This window comes from Nicotiana tabacum, chromosome 17, assembly GCF_000715075.1.
Source record: "Nicotiana tabacum cultivar K326 chromosome 17, ASM71507v2, whole genome shotgun sequence".
NCBI classification, from domain to species: Eukaryota; Viridiplantae; Streptophyta; class Magnoliopsida; order Solanales; family Solanaceae; genus Nicotiana; species Nicotiana tabacum.
In genome coordinates, this window is record NC_134096.1 from 135,957,697 (window position 1) to 135,973,786 (window position 16,090).

General features: G+C 35.1%; 1 protein-coding gene across 1 annotated transcript; it reads left to right on the forward strand.

The window, feature by feature from the left end:
- The first annotated feature begins 386 nt into the window (after positions 1-386).
- LOC107832732 (uncharacterized) lies at positions 387-15,791 on the forward strand. Its single transcript, XM_016660599.2, has 15 exons — positions 387-524; positions 2,839-2,885; positions 3,342-3,423; positions 4,775-4,928; positions 5,146-5,534; positions 5,803-5,986; positions 6,518-6,619; positions 6,712-7,035; positions 7,112-7,195; positions 7,299-7,457; positions 8,593-8,676; positions 10,267-10,404; positions 12,359-12,471; positions 14,248-14,411; positions 15,514-15,791. The coding sequence occupies exons 2-15, from the start codon at positions 2,843-2,845 to the stop codon at positions 15,612-15,614; spliced, it is 2,121 nt and encodes a 706-aa protein (XP_016516085.1). The 5' UTR covers positions 387-524; positions 2,839-2,842; the 3' UTR covers positions 15,615-15,791.
- The last annotated feature ends 299 nt before the right edge of the window (positions 15,792-16,090 follow it).

The following is a 16,090-nucleotide window of genomic DNA, read 5'->3' on the forward strand; positions in this document are numbered from 1 at the left end:
CTGTACATGTGTATAGTGCTCCTAAAATTTGTGTTCACAAATATAAATTTTCTATCAAATTACTATAGTCGCTTTTATAGGACTAAAAAAATATCAATCAATGTTTAAAGCCATTTTTCCTTTATTTCACTTTACTCATTTTGTTTTCTCAATTTTCAAGTTTCTTTCGTAACACAAACAATTAAAAAGGAGAAAATCTTTTGCGGAAAAAGTGCACCAAGCTAAAAGTCGCTCTACTATATAACCGTATTCCAAATTTAAAAATAACTTTTCCTACACTCAAGAATGTGTTCTGAATTCAGAAAAAAGTACTTATAATTACATTGATACGTACTATTTTTAATAATAATAACATACTATATGTTATAAAATTATAAATACGTTGCCTTTTTGTATTCCACTGAAATTTTTGGCCAGTTGCATGCCTCTGCTACTGCTTTCCTCTCTTCTCAACACTTCGGTTCTGTTTTCCATACATATTCCGTTCTCCGTTTCGCCGCTAATCCGACGTACAATCGCCTCCAGTAAGTGCCTTTACCGTTCATGTACACCATTATGCTTACTACATGCCTGTTTGTTACTTTAAGCTTCTTATATTGCTGCTCAAAAGACTTGAAATTCGCCGTTTCTTTAAACAGTCAAATTTGTTGTACTAGGGTTTTGACTTCGGTTGAAACCTTAACTATTTGAGGCAACAATCAACCAAAACACAGAGAACTCTTTGAACTTTTGCGTTTTTTTCCCGTCTGAAGTCGTGTTATTTGTGAAATAATGTGAAATGTGGGTTTCGTTACTTGCTTAAATAGTTTTTTTTCTCTACTTTTTCGCTTGTGTTTATACTAGTTTGGACAATGCACGATCTTAGTTTAGCGTTGGAAGAGTTTGATGATGGTTAAGTTGTGTTTATTTTCCATTTTGGGTAACTTTCAACTTTCCCCTGTCCACCACCAAAGGTAATGATAGTCTGGTAAGTACCCCTCCTTTGGAGCGAGCCCTGAGAAAGGAGTCGCCTTTACCCTAAAATGGGGCTTCTCGGCATGAATAAGATTAGTTGGGCCCCAAAGCGGGTAAAGACACTGGTGGACAACCAAAAAGAAAAAAATAGTTCCCCTGTGCCGAAAGCACATGTTCTTTTTGTTATCCTTGGATGACAACTAAAAAGAAAAAAATAGTTCCCCTGTGCCGAAAGCACATTTTCTTTTTGTTATCCTTGGATTATTTTGTTCACTGACAAGCTCTGCAAGAGTATTCAAGAATTGTATTATGTTGAAATAATGTTAGTAGATTATCTGTTGATATGCATCTCTTGTTGGACAGTTTCGTTCGTTATGTTAAAAAGGTGATATACAAATATAATCTAAAATATGTGTTTTATAATAGTGACATTTCTTTTAGAACGACTTTTTCACAAGAACCTTCTGCTTTTGATTGATCACGTGATCCACAACTCTACTTGTATTAGTCACTGGAGAAGAAATAAGGGAAGTGGCCTCTTCTTAGTTGGAATTAACGCAAATAATGCCAATGTCTTGTTTAGCATCTTCAGGGGTCCCTTTTGCTTACTTGACTTGTGTTTCACCCTTCTAGTTGGTTTATCCATGTTGGAACGTGGAAGGTCCAATAAGCGCACTAGATCTATCAAAATGAGTTAGTCCTCTTGTACTTCCGTTCTTCTATTGTTTGTGTTATGGGTGCATAAAATAAAATTTTCTAACTGGACAAAATTGGAACTAAAATTGGTTCTCTATTCTCAAGTCATCTATCATCAGGTATCAAGGGATTGGAAAGTGAGTGTTACGCTAAGATTTGATACCCTAATGCTTCTAAATATATTGTTTAACATTGCAAAAGAACTCATCTTCTTTTTAAAAAGGGAAGAAGTTTTGACGATCTGATTGAAGTTGTCAATAACAAATGTTGCTCAACTGGAACTGAAACAATTGGCTTACAAAATCTAACAAATCACAGGAGGACAAGAGAAAAGGTATTAGTGTGGAAAAGGCAACCATTGAAACTGGTTGCACACAAAAAGACATCATTTCACGCTGGACTTGAGAAAAATTGCAAATTTATCCTCGTCCCTGCTCCGGCCCAGTCTGGTCACTTCAAAGAACAAGTTGAAACTAATAAGTATACTGTGCAATTCTCTTGTTCCGAGACAATGAGTAATATCGCAGGCAAAAATGCATGTGAGAAATGAAAGCAGCAAATTATTCTCCTTCTTTAGTGATCACTTTTAAGTTAGGGAGCTCTCTTTGTTATGCGACACTACAGCTGGAGAAGGAAAAGATGACTTTCCCTCCTTCACTAAGTGACTTAGAAGAGACTAGTCCTTTGTCAGGGTATATCTGTGATATGTTATTTTTGGTGCATAAGCACTGAATTCTAAACCCAATCAATTTTGTGAGCTAGCTTGTGCAGTTTACACATTATTTGCTGATCCTTTCTGCATCTACAGAACAAGTAACGGAGCCAGAAGTTTCGACAAGGGGATTCAAGAAATCCACATATTCCATACTTGAGATTTAACTTGTATTTCTCCTATGTTAAGGGATTCAAACTTTTATGTATGTTTAAATTTGTTTTACCCTATTTACGCAGTATAAATTTGTTTGAATCCCTTTCATTGCATGTGGCTCTGCCACTGCTACAAAAAGTAGCTCTACAGTGTACTTGTAGAGTTAAGTACTTTTTTTGGGGGATAAGGTAGATATCTTCTAGAGTTAAGTTAAACTTTGCCTTTTATGATATTATGGATGTTTGAACGCATTAGGTTTGAAATTTTTATTCTTTAGTTCAATGCCCTTATGGCTGCTCCATGGTATGTTATTATTCTAGGTTTATGATGGGAAATCTTGGCATGGAGGAGGAGTTATCATGCGAAGGTAAAATCTTTTTTTATTAATCTAAAAAGAAAAAAAAGTTAGTTTGATGATCTTTCTCTTGCTATGAATCTTTGAGCCGTTAGTGGCTATCATATTATATGTTATTATTTCAATGGTCAGACATAAAGAATATGGATGTAACTGTATACCAGTACTTAGCACTGAGAGCAGCTGATGATATTATTCATAAAGGAACAAATGATCATAGGATATTGTTGTGGTATAGGGTTTCTTAATGCCATGTGTCAACAACGCATTGAAAGTTTAAACTGGGCTCTTTGACCCTTTATTTCTAAAGAGTAGTTTATACACATATTCCTCCCTTTTGTTTACTCCTTTATCATCTTGAAATTTATTGATTTGTTTTGATTGTTTTGGATGTTTGTGCAAAATCCTAAGCCATTTATTTCATTTACTTATTTTCCATCGCCAATCTGACTATTTTTATTGTTGTAGATGGCTTCAAACAGTATATTAAGGTGACAAAGGACAGAAGAATCATATGTCAAACTCAGTGTCTCAATCCACCTGCCAATATGTATGTAACAAGTCACAAAATCATTTAATATTCCAGCTTTCATTGCTCTTTTGCCCTTAGCTTCACCTTCAGAATAGCTCATGCATGTTTTATTACCATGTTATGGTGTACGGTTATGGAACATTATGTGCTGATATAATTTCTATCTGCTGCTGGAAGTTCTAATTTGGTTGTGAATAAACTACTATTGTCTTTTCTTGAGGGGGAAATAAGAGAATTGAGAAGTAAGTTTGTTCAATGGAAATTTGGAAGTTCCCTCCAAAAGTATTTTTCTATCTGGAGTTTATCAATTTCTTATTCCAATTTCGGATGGAAGCTATTTATTGTTGTCGTCAAGTTGTTTATCAGCGGCAAACATGGTAGTTTTTTTATTCTTTCTGGTGTTAAACAGTTAAAGAGTTAGCTCTTCCTTCTCAAAAAAAAAAAAAATTCCTTCTAAAAAAGAAGAAAGATTTAGCTCTTGAATCTGCTAGCAAGAAAATTTATTTTCTCCTTTTCACCTTCGTAAGTCTCAACTCTTCTTTCCCCATTACTACTGCATGATCCACTACTAAAATCAAGTGATGCTGCTGAATCCTCAAAATACTCCCTTTAGCAGGCATCATTCTCTTTCTTCTGCAACTGCCAGGCCACCATAGCCGCGGCCATCATCTGCGCAATGCAACTCAATTTCAACATTGTTCCATCTTCAAACTGGTTCACATTTTGAACATGTTTATGCAAAAGCATGTGGAGAGATTTTAATCAATTTTTCATTGTAGTCGTAGAGGCAAAAACTAAATACAACCTTTTTATCCAATCCAAGTATGACTAAGGTCCCATTTATCCGTTCAAACTAATTATCACAAAGATATATCCATTCAAAAAATAGAAAAACAAATTTGAATTTGTTTAGTTGGCTAAATCATGCACCTGTAACTAGTTGTGTTCAATTTTTTGATTGTGTCTGCTCCTTAGTGATAGAATAGTTTTTTTGTGTATATGAGCAAACACCATCTCTCATAATTGTAATCTTTTGCCGGCATCCGCTGGATGCTTTTAATGAATTCTCCTTACTTCATAAAAAAAAAAAAAAAGAAAAAAAAATGATGCCACTGTGATGCAAGAGGATTAACATTATAATTTGTCATAAAAGCAGAAACTTGTTTTCTGATTGACAAATTTCACGCTCTATGGCATGATGGCTTTACTGTATTTCTTGAGTGAAATCTGAATCATGGGGAGTTCTTTTGGAAAAACGGTTTTGTCTACTGGGTAATGCATTACATGGCCAGATGCTTTCCACCCTTCCTCACTTCTTTGGTCCATTGATGCAAATTATGAGGTGCACTTACTCTGAAATGCTTAACAGGCCTGCAGTTTGGAATGTAACAGACATTGTACGAGAAGAAAAAATTGACTTCCTCTCTGGTTTATCCTGCTGCTTGTTACGTCGTGCTCCAGAAAATTCTTATCAGGAAAAGGAGTGGGGAGAATTCCTCGGTTTCCTTCGGAAACACAAAAGGGTAAATTTGCTTCTAGAATCCTGAATATACCTTATTGCACTGGTGAATTCCTGCAAAAAAAAAAAAATGAAGAAGAAAAGGGCAGCAAATGTTTTGCTTCCTATTAACAATTTCTAGGTGCTCATATTACTTTAGTTTCTATTGGTCTATCCAAGCATATCTTTTTGTATTATTTTGCTATTAAAAATTGTAACTATTGTTGGACATGATCCTGAAGGTTGCTACTGGAAAGCATGAGTCCTTTGAATTTTTCATACTTCCTCCAAAAGAAGGCTCAGGATTGAGCTCTACAAATGTTTGTTACCGGGAGGGGGGAAAATCAAGTGAATGTCCTGCGGGTAAGACCTCTGGATCAACTTCTTATGTGATTGAGGATGCTTGTTCTCCCTACTATAAGGAGGATGTTGTAGGTGCCCAAAAATGTGATGGGTCAGCCAAAGCTATTGGAAGACCTGACAAAACAACTCAACAAAATCTTTCCTTGGAGAGAAATTATGTGCGTGCAGATCCCAGTTATTTGAAAACTCTAGGTCACACTCATTCTGGTTGGATTTTTGGGGCAATTGCTGAGTTCGTAGATAATTCTCGAGACGCCAAAGCAACCAAGTAAGTACACAAGTTCCCTTTCCTGTTCTATGATTTTTTACTGGCTTCCTTGTTTATATTTTGTCTATACTTCCCTTTCTAGTACTGTTACCAATTTTGTTTTCCCCTTCAAAAATGCCTTTCCTTCTACTTGATCCTTCTGCCGTGCTTGCAGTTCCCTCGTCTAACATTTTCAAAGGTGGGGGAAGGCAGAGGTTACCATGTATATTTGTGCATTTAAGTTTCATAGTTCCTCATTTCAAATTGCTTTTCATTGGATATTTGACAGGCTGGAAATTTCTGTTGACATGATATTTTCAAAAGCGGTTGGCAGAGAAATTCCTATGCTGTGCATTATAGATGATGGGTGTGGAATGAACCATCAGGAGGTGCTTCAGATGGTATCATTTGGACACGGTCAACCTGATGCAGATGACCCTAATCGTATTGGGAGATTCGGAATTGGTTTTAAGGTAGCTTAATATTTGCTGTTGTCACCTTTCATGTGAAATTCTGGAGGTCCCTATCTTGTTGCCTGAAGAACCTTATAAATAGATCTCATTTAACGTTTTTAATGATATTAATTAAAAATATTTTTATTGTGTCCTTGTCCACCATGATTTTGTTCCCACTTTTCTTAAAGAGATAGGTTGAGAATTCTATCCCATTCGCATAATTAGTTGATGTGCTGCATACAAGTTGTATACAGGAAGTTGTGAATCCTAAGCTAAAACATGATTCTGTACAAAGTATACCTGCAATTAGCTTTTATACCATGTGGTTGTTGGGAATAAGCTTCATGGTTTAATGGTTAGGACTTTGGAGTTTGAATCCTGTAATTAATGATATGACTTCCTCATTTATAAGAATGCTGGATTGCAATGCAAGTGCGGGCATATAGATGCATCTCCTTTTGCTTGAGTTTCTTTCACCTTGTGCTGTAATCCCTGATTAGCTTTTGATAACATTATATCTTTGTTGTTCCATTGGTGTTCTTTGTGCAGACTGGGGCAATGAAACTTGGAAAAGATGCCTTGGTTCTGACACAGACTGCTAACTCTAGATCAATTGCTTTCCTTTCCCAGACGCTCAATGAAGGAAAAGATGTAGGCGCCAAAGGAACTTAATAGACTTCTAGTTATGGTTATAATGCTTTCCCAGTAATGCTCGTCTTTATCTGCTCATTCTTATGCTGCAGAATCTGGAGATACCCATTGTAAGCTACTACAGAAATGGGCAATTTATGGAGCTGGATAAGCAAAATGAGGCTTTGTTCAAACACAACTTGAAAGCTATTAAGGAATTTTCACCATTTGATAAATATTTCATAGGTGAAAAAGTAGGTCTATTCAGTAATAGTGGCACAGGAACACAGATCTATATCTGGAACCTGGATGAGTGGGGATCCAATTATAGCCTGCAATGGGAGTCTGGAATAACTGGCGCGAGCTCCTTCCATCAGGGCGATATTCTCATTCGTTCTAGACGGGTCAGAGCTCGTCCAGGCCAGATGACTCAAATGGTTGGTTACCTTCTTTTATAACTTATATCATTTTTTCCCCTCTTCATATTGCTAAGTTGCTGTTGTTTGGTTTTAGGTGCCTTTGGACTATTCACTTAGATCTTATTTGGAAGTGATCTTTCTTGATCCACGGATGAAAATATATGTCCAAAGATCACAGGTACTTACATACATATGGCTTTGTGTCACAGTTGCGTAGGCTGGTCCCAATATATTGCTAATAAGAACGGAAACTGATTTTCTTATATTTATTACTTTAACAGGTTAAAAGCCGACCATTAGCTAGATCTCTGAACAAGACTGTTGTGAAAAATGGTACTATTATGGGAAAACCTGTTCAACTTACACTAGGTTGCAGTCAACTGGAATGGGAAGAAGCAAATAGTGGAATGTTTCTGTATTGGCATGGGCGTCTAATAGAGGTGAACATTACATTCATTCATGCCTTCTTCATTGTTTTGGAAATAAGAAATGTTTTCATTCTTTTGCCTTCAGTTGTTCATAATTTTATTGTGATCTAGCTTTCCATTGCTGTGAAATGATAAGAAGATTGAACTAAGAATGGGTTCTAACTAATAGAAGATTGTTTTTTTAAAAGTGAATTTCATTAAATAGTACCAAGAAGGTATTGCAAAATTACAAGAAGTTTACTTGCAGTTTCACAACTACCTCTATTCAACAAGATCCATATCATCTAAGCATTCTTACACAAATCTTAGCATCTAATCTGAGATTGTTTGCTTGCATGGAATATTATATCTCTTTTCTATTGGAACTTATTCCTGTGCTCTGCTTCTTGACTTTATAACATGTTCAGTCTCAAATCTCAATTTAGTTTTTGCAATTGGATCTAACACCTGGAGTTTTTGGTAAGTCGGGGTATGCCTTATTGGATATTCTACTGTTTCATTAGTTTCCCTGGGAGATTAAATTGTTGTCGTATTCGCAGCTTGACGCCTTTTTGAAGCACTGGCAGTTCTTTTAACCCATTTCTCAATTGAATATGATAATGCTTGTCATCTTCTGTTGCCTATACTTACATGGATTTGCTGTTTCTTAATTTAGAAATCACGCTCCCATGCACCTATTCAACACTGAGAAAACAACTCTGATCCTTCAATGGATTTTAGCTTTCATTGTCTGGGGTGTGATAGTGAAACATCTAGTACAACTAGCAAAGTGGATGTTAGTGAACTTCCATGAAAAATCTAATTGAGTTCTCAATTGCTAAAATATATGAAAGGGTTGCTTAGGAATTTTTTTAGAAGTTAGCTTAATGATAATGAGTAGCCCTGCAGTTTAACATCCACACACTGCTCATGCATACGTAGTAGAAGTGGATCAGAAAGTTTTGCAATTTTAAAGTCGACATATTTGACTTAAGGAGGTGAGGATGCTAACATGTAGATTCCTAGAAAATATAGCATGAAGAAGATTAGTTTTTATTGTCACAATGGATTAGGTGAATATACAAATATTTACATACTCTTGGCTGGCAAATCACTTGTCTAGCTTACAATCTGTAGTGTAGCAGCTCACTTGGTTATTTTATCACAGGCTTACAAGAGAGTTGGGAGTATGATGCATAATGGAGATAATGGTCGTGGTGTCATTGGTGTTATTGATGTCACAAATTTAATGGTGAACATTCCTCTCTGTTTGTTGTCTGATACTTCATATACTGTTTTGTTCTTTTCTTCCTCTTCTGGTTTTTTCTTTTGTGTTTTTTTTTTCCAGTTTTATTGAAGTTAATGATGTTCTGACATAAATATGCTGATTTTTTTTTTTATCTTTATGAGTTGAAATCATACCATTTAGCTCACAAATATGAATGATGTTTTTGTTTTCACCTAAAATTTACTTGGAATAGCATTACAATCATAAAATTGTGTCTTAGACATTTTTTTTCATAATAAAATTATAATGGTATGTTATATTATTTTATGGTAATCCCTTCAAGCATGTTTGAGTTAGAATTTTTGTAGTCTATATAGTTTTTGTGGGCCTTTAACTTTTTAGAAAGTCGCACCTAAGCAATAGGTTCAACTATTGAAAATGAGGGAGATTTGCAACATTCATTGAGTTTGGGACGTGAGATATTTTTGCGCTCTTTCACATTTAGTGCTTGAAACTTGAACAATGATCTTTATATACCCTAATTATTAACTTCTCGCTAAAGCTAATCTAATTATTTTTTTTATGTAAATCCGTTTGTTTAGTCTCTAGAAAACCAGTCTTTACTAAACTAATCCTGCATGTATTTCTGTATTACTGATTTTCAAATACAGTTACTTTTCCATTTAAAAAAAAAATGAAAAATGAAACTTAAGAAATTATGAAGATGACATGGTGGTAATTGTTGGTGTCCTGGAGTAATTAAACTTTGAGCAAGTGAAAGGCTTGAGAAATTACTGGCCAGAGAAAAAGGTCAAAAAGCGGACAAATCTTTACATTTGCAATTACAAGTTTAATGATGATCAAACAAGAGATACCTATCTTGAGCTGGAAGATTCTTAGAGTCACTTGAAATGTTTGTTTTAATAATTTCTATTGAAATGAATTTCCTTGAGAATTAACTTGACTTTTTGAATGGATATACATGTTTGTCAACAATACGAGGTTACTTTTGCCTATCAACATTTTACTCAGCGTTTCTTGATTATTTGATTAAAAAAAAATCCCGGTGTAAGAGGAAATACCATGTTGCCTTGATAGTTGAGTAGATTTTTAGGATTCTAAAGTATACTCATAGTATAATGCTTTTGTGTTTCGATGTATATTGATCAATATCAATAAATCAAATGTCCTAAATTCCAAGCCAGTTGAGGTAGGCTATATGAATCGTTAGCCTTCATGACTATTTTTATGCTGACTCACAACCTACTGTCACCTTTGTCCTTTATCTGGGTCTGGAATCATCTACACTTTTGCACATAGGTGAAGTTGCCATCTTGATGCATCATTAAATTTTTTGATATTAAGAAAGTTAGAAGAGGAACTGAATATTTACTGAAAATATTTATAAAGAAGGTGATGCTGTAGCAAAGAAGCTTTCTTTTTTACCTTTTTAGAAGACTTTCTTTACAACAAAAGAAGTACAGAAAACGTAAAAATTTTTCAAAAAGCACAAAGGCGAAGTTGCCAACTTGATGTATCAATAAAAAATTTTGATATTAAAAATGTTAGAAAAGGAACTGAATATTTACTCAAATTAATGTGTTTCTGGCACAGGCTGAAGAGAATGGTCATGTTTGGGTGCACAACAATAAGCAAGGATTCCAGGACTGCGAAGTGTATGCTGAATTGGAGAAGTGGCTGGGTGAAAAATCAGACAGATACTTGGACGAACACGTCGATAAAGTTGAATTGGTACTTCCTCACTATACTGGCCTAGTATGAAGTTCATTTCTGGTTTAGCTGAAGCTATTTCTTCCCTCCCCCCCTCCCGTCCCAATTCTTGAATCTATTAAAACTTTCTTTTTTTGACAAGTAATGATATATTATAAATGATAAGTAATGCTATTTTTTTTGAGTTTAATAAAATATTGTGTTTTGAAATGTGTCAAAAGCTGACCATGCTCTTCAACTTTCTCATTTGATTTCTCATATTTTATGGGATGACTTCTGCTAAGATAATTGAGAAATATCCAAACTTTTGAAATAAATATGGGATTCAGTAGAGACGTAGTATATAAACAACGGAATTTATTGTGTAGAATCATTGTTATCCTGTGAAGGCAGTGGCGTAACCACCCTATGCCAAGGGTGGTCAAGCGCACACCCTTCGCCGAATAATTATACTGCGTGTATAAGTTAAATATTACTTTATATGGTTATACATTATAATTTGAATACTCTTAACACAGTTGAGTGAGGCAGTACAACGGTTCAGAGTGTTCAAAGTAACGTGTTGTTCCCGGGTTCAAAGTTCTGCCCATTTTATTTGCCAAAACTAAACGGAGACCACCACATGTGGTCTATTTGATTCTTTTTCAATCTAAAAAATTTCCTAATAAAATAACTCTTAGGATTTAAATTTTGTGAAGAAATAAAAAACTAATCTTAAAAGTAATTTTTTTTAACTAAACGTTATTTCTTAAATAAATTATATAATTTAAAAGTAAGCTCAACAAAAAATTCTTCAATAAAACTCTCTACAAACTATAAATCCTCTCGACTCTTTCTTCCTTTGGTATGCTTACTTTTATTAGTAAAATTTCTAATATTGTCTTTTTGTTATTTTAATTTATAAAATTATAATTCTATTAAAAGTTTTTTATTGTTTAGCTAAATGTTGCATTGTTTGATCTAAAAATTATGTAAGTATATAAACAACGGAATTTATTGTGTAGCATCATTGTTCTCCTGTGAGGGCAATTGCTAGTATTCTGTGATGGCGTCATTTTAATTTAATCGCTTAATGTGTTTCAATGTTTCTATCCCTTAGTGATGTGTTTCGATCTCAATGTTTGTTTAGCTTCTTGTCAGGTAATAACTCTAAAAAGAAATCCAACTTATTTTGTATCGAGGATGCAATCTAATAACTTAAAACCACCCCGTCAATGAGAACTGATTAAATGAATTCCGTGAGAGTAATTTGAAGGATAAACTAGTTGTGGCGTATTTATGCAATCAAAGCGAAGTAAGACTTTGCCGGAGCTGGATCCGAAAAATGGGAAAGTAAACTCAGAGAAGCAACGATAAGCAAGGCAATAGAAAATGTTAAAAAAAAAGTTATCAGTTCGGTGATTCTAGAGTAAGGGCGGTGAAGGTATCATCACTAATGCGCTGTTGTTTTCCCCTTTGGAGATTGATGAAGTGATATATCACGTTTTCCATAGCCAACAAGGAGGTTTGTGGCACAAAAATTATTTTAAGAGGTTCATCTGATTAGAAATAAAGCATGAGGAAAACGTTGGAATGTTTTTGGTAATCTGGTTCACGTGTAATATGTAAACTATTTTAGAATCGGAAATTGATGCTGTTCTCTGCGAGTACAATTATCCAAAGTACTGCCTATATAGGCAGCCAGCAGTATGCCTTTACTTTCATCTCAAGCAGATGCCTTGCAAGAAAGAAATCTCTGAAGAAGTGCTGTTAATCATCTTCTTTTTATGATTCCCTTTTTGAAGTACCAGTGCATTCACAGTCCAGCTTTGCCGGCATTCCTGAGACCGAGCTAAGCATGGAGATGGGATCTCCTATATCTCTTTAGTCTTTCTGTAGCCTTTCTATTGCATTTTTAGGTTGTAAAGTTCATGGTTCATTTTTGTCAAAGATGACATTCTCACCAAATTTTAACTAGGGGTTTCCTCTCTTACAGAAGGCGGGTAGCGGTGTCTACAAACCTGACCATGAGTGGGTGCAGTGTGACAAATGTAGAAAGTGGAGAATGTTGAGCCATGGCTTCAACAGCAAGAGTTTACCACTTCAGTGGTAAGAGTCTTTTTTGACTTCCCCCCGACTAACTTGAGAAATATGACCTAAAATAGAGCTTCTCTAGCAGTGTTACTAAAAGCTATGGCTTTAAAGCGATGAAGCAATGTGAAGCGAGCAAAGGCGGAGTCACAGTGTCGGCTACGGGTTCGGCCGAACCCAGTAGTTTTGGTTCAAATCATATATTTATCTTAAAATTTTCATTAAATATGTACTCATTATTAATTTAGAACCCAGTAACTTAAAGGATTAGGATCCCGAACCCATAAGCTTGAAATCCTGGCTCCACCTCTGGAAGCGAGGGGTTGTTGGGTCATTGGTGAATCCATGTGCTTCCGAACGCGCAAAGTGATCCAAAGAAAAGGCGGTCGGTTTAATGCATTTCAACTTTGAGGAGTTGTATTAATATTGGCGCTTCGCTTCTCGCTTATCGCTTCAAGGCCCACGAACCTTGCTACATTTTTGCACTTTTCACTTTTAAAACTAGTGTCTCTCTAAGAATCTTAACTTGATTTATCCAAAATAAATCCTAGAAGTCTTATCTACAATTGATGTTCTCCATATGTCGGGTTCTTTCTCTCATCCCAAGCACTGAACTGTTCTCTTGTAAAGAATGTTTCCATGTGATCATAATTAAGTTTCAGAACTCTTCTGATAGTTGAAAACCCTTGAACAATACAATCAGATACTTTTGCTCTGTAAATCAAGACTATTGCAGATCTTAAATCCGAGTGGTAGCATACGTCAAAAATAAATAAAGTGTTCGCTCTCTAACAACTTAACTTTTAGATTAGGCAGTTTACAACCTTCAATATGGTATAAGATGGTATCAGAGTAGGTAGAAGTAGGTAAAAATTTGGCTGTTGAGTCTCATCATTATCCATCAAAAATAATCAAACCTACATGTATGCAAGTGTGTTGCTAACGTAAAATAAATAACTGCAGGTGTACTATGAAGAAATTTAAGTTTTGAGAAGTTAACACTAAGGGTACCATTTTTTGGAATTAGAAAAATTTGAGAACCCATACTAGCAAATGGTCCCGATCTAATGCCAAAATGGCCCGAGTAAATTCCAACCAATGAAATCGAGCTCAACAAGTTTATATCAAGGAAATTGGCTCATAATGTTAGTACTATAGGCTCCTTGTTTTAAAAACAAAATACTGAAGTCTCAACTCTATACTCGAGCTCTAAATAAAAGCATGTTCAAGTTGCTAAAGCATGTACAAGTTCCGGTATTACTAGATGAAGCCATTCATCTGGACAGATGTATGCTAGATTCTACATAAACAGGATTACTCTAACTAATCCTAGAAGCCAAGTTAATTGATAGGTACCGCGGATTTACATCCATGAGTAATCTGATATAGAGACTGCTTTAGTTCTGAATATTTAACTCCTCTTTCTCATCACATAATTATTATCCAGGAATAGAGAATCTGGAATTCACAGATAATATGCTGTTTCACTGATTATACTGCCAAATGTCAATTTTGAAGGACAAGGAAAACGGACTTTGTAGAACTAATTTATTGCAAGACGAAGTGTATTATGGTCATGTACAGTTTTGCTATAATGTTTGCTTCCTCTTGTTTGCACTCTGCAGTCAGCTTCTACATGTTTGCTCAGTATTATTTTAATAGCTCACTCTTTTTGCTGTTGTTGGTGTCTCTTGTTTTTCTCATGTATAATGACTTTTCATTAAGTTTTTTGTCAATTGTATTTTCCACATATTCACTAAGTTTGTTCTGTAAATCTTGTTCGACATACTTTAGGTTCTGTTACATGAAACCTTTTAATGGTAAGTGCGAGATACCAGAACAGGAAGTTGAACCTGGAGTGATAACAATATCCAGCAAGCGTTTGGGATACAGTCCCAGTGAAGTTCCCGAAGAGATAAAGGGCAAGTTCTCCAGAAAAGCAGTGGAGACATCAGAAGGTATGACATAATGACACTGAGGGGTCGTTTGATAGGAGGTATTAGAAAATATAATGCAAGCATTAGCTGTATGCATTACTGATACCTTGTTTGATACATTTTTTCAACTTGTGTATAACTAATCATACTTGGTATTATCCTATGTATAAGTAATGCATAGAAACCATGGCATTAGTAATACAAGGTTATTAATGCATGCATTAGTATGGTTAAAGACAAAATTATCCTTAAAGTCCCTTAAAGCTTGAGAATATGGAGGGCATTTTTGTAAACAACTATTTTTCTTAAAAATTATGCAATGCATTATAATTTTAATACACCACACCAAAAAGTAGATAAAAAATAAAATCTGCATAACTAATGCTTGCATTACTAACCCATGCATTACTAATCCATGCATTACTAATACACCTTATTCCACACTATTCTTATACACCCTACCAAACGACCCCTGAAATTGTTCTCTTTCTTAGTAATTCTGGGCTGCTGCTACAAGTATAATAGTTAAGCTCCTCTTTTGCCTGGTGAGGAGAAGTGATTTTTAAAGTGGTTTGTGCACAAGTAGATAAAGTTTCCAAGTTTAGGTGAAGCAGCTCGGGTATATGATTATAGATGGTCATTAGAGTTCTATTTGGAGGGTTGACCTGAGATATCAAAGTTTATTGAGAAGGTTTGCTGGGTGGGAAATCTGGAGCTGATGATTTCATTTAATTTTAGTATTTTTGTGGTACAAATTACCGAAGTTCATATCCCTTGCCATTACTTGAGGTAAAGGAAACATATCCGGAGCATGTTTAGGAGATGTCATGCTGATGGTTCAGTTTTCGGTGTGAGAAACAAAGAAACCTTCCAGCTTTTTAATTGGGTGGAATTTCTTTGATGGTTGTCTCGCCTATACTTTTGCATTAGACGTATGTTAACTGGATCAATAGATAAATCAGGGTTTATTTTGATACAAGTTCTGACATTCTCAGTTTTAAGTGATTTACAATGAGGTGTAACTTTCAGTTTGAAGATGTTCCAATTACATGATAAAAAGGATAATGATTTTTAGGCCTCATTATCTCTTTCTCATATTATATGCTCATGGTTTCTTATGCAGACATTGGTGAGAACGTTTCAAGTCAAACCATGGAGGATGGTCTTGCAAACGACTATTCAGAGAGACGTAAAAGGCTCAGAAGGAGTTGTAGGAAAAGTTAGTAATATCTGAAACAGCCTGTTCTTCATGTGCAGGTATCTTATGTATATGTTGTCAATATGCACAGCAACTTTTTTTTGTTACTACTTACTACAGCAATATGTTATGATAGGTCGTAAAGAAATGTGTTATACGACCGAGCATATATCTTTTTGAGTTTTTATTTTCATCTCGTGCAAGTAATTGTGCCAAGTGATGGTAATGCTATTTTAATGAGAATTTGGAATTAAACCCATAACCCACCCAACCCCTCCATTCCCAGACCAAAGCTTTTTTTTAAAAGGAAAGTGAATCAATATGTATGATTTGATAGAAAATAAATGTTGATGTTTTTAACTTTGGTATGACCACCAATCAATGAATATTTTAAATATTTGCACGACTGATTGGAAATATGTGTCGAGTGGGCACAAGGACACAAAGAAAGGCCTTTTTGGTTGGTGTGTTAGATGTATTTCATTTTCAATTGTCACTGCAT

Coding starts and splice junctions, on each gene's coding strand:
- LOC107832732 (XM_016660599.2), top strand. CDS start 2,843: ATGATGGGAAATCTTGGCATGGAGGAGGAGTTATCATGCGAAG. Junction 2,886..3,341: donor GGAGGAGTTATCATGCGAAG/GTAAAATCTTTT, acceptor TTATTGTTGTAG/ATGGCTTCAAACAGTATATT. Junction 7,036..7,111: donor CAGGCCAGATGACTCAAATG/GTTGGTTACCTT, acceptor GTTTGGTTTTAG/GTGCCTTTGGACTATTCACT.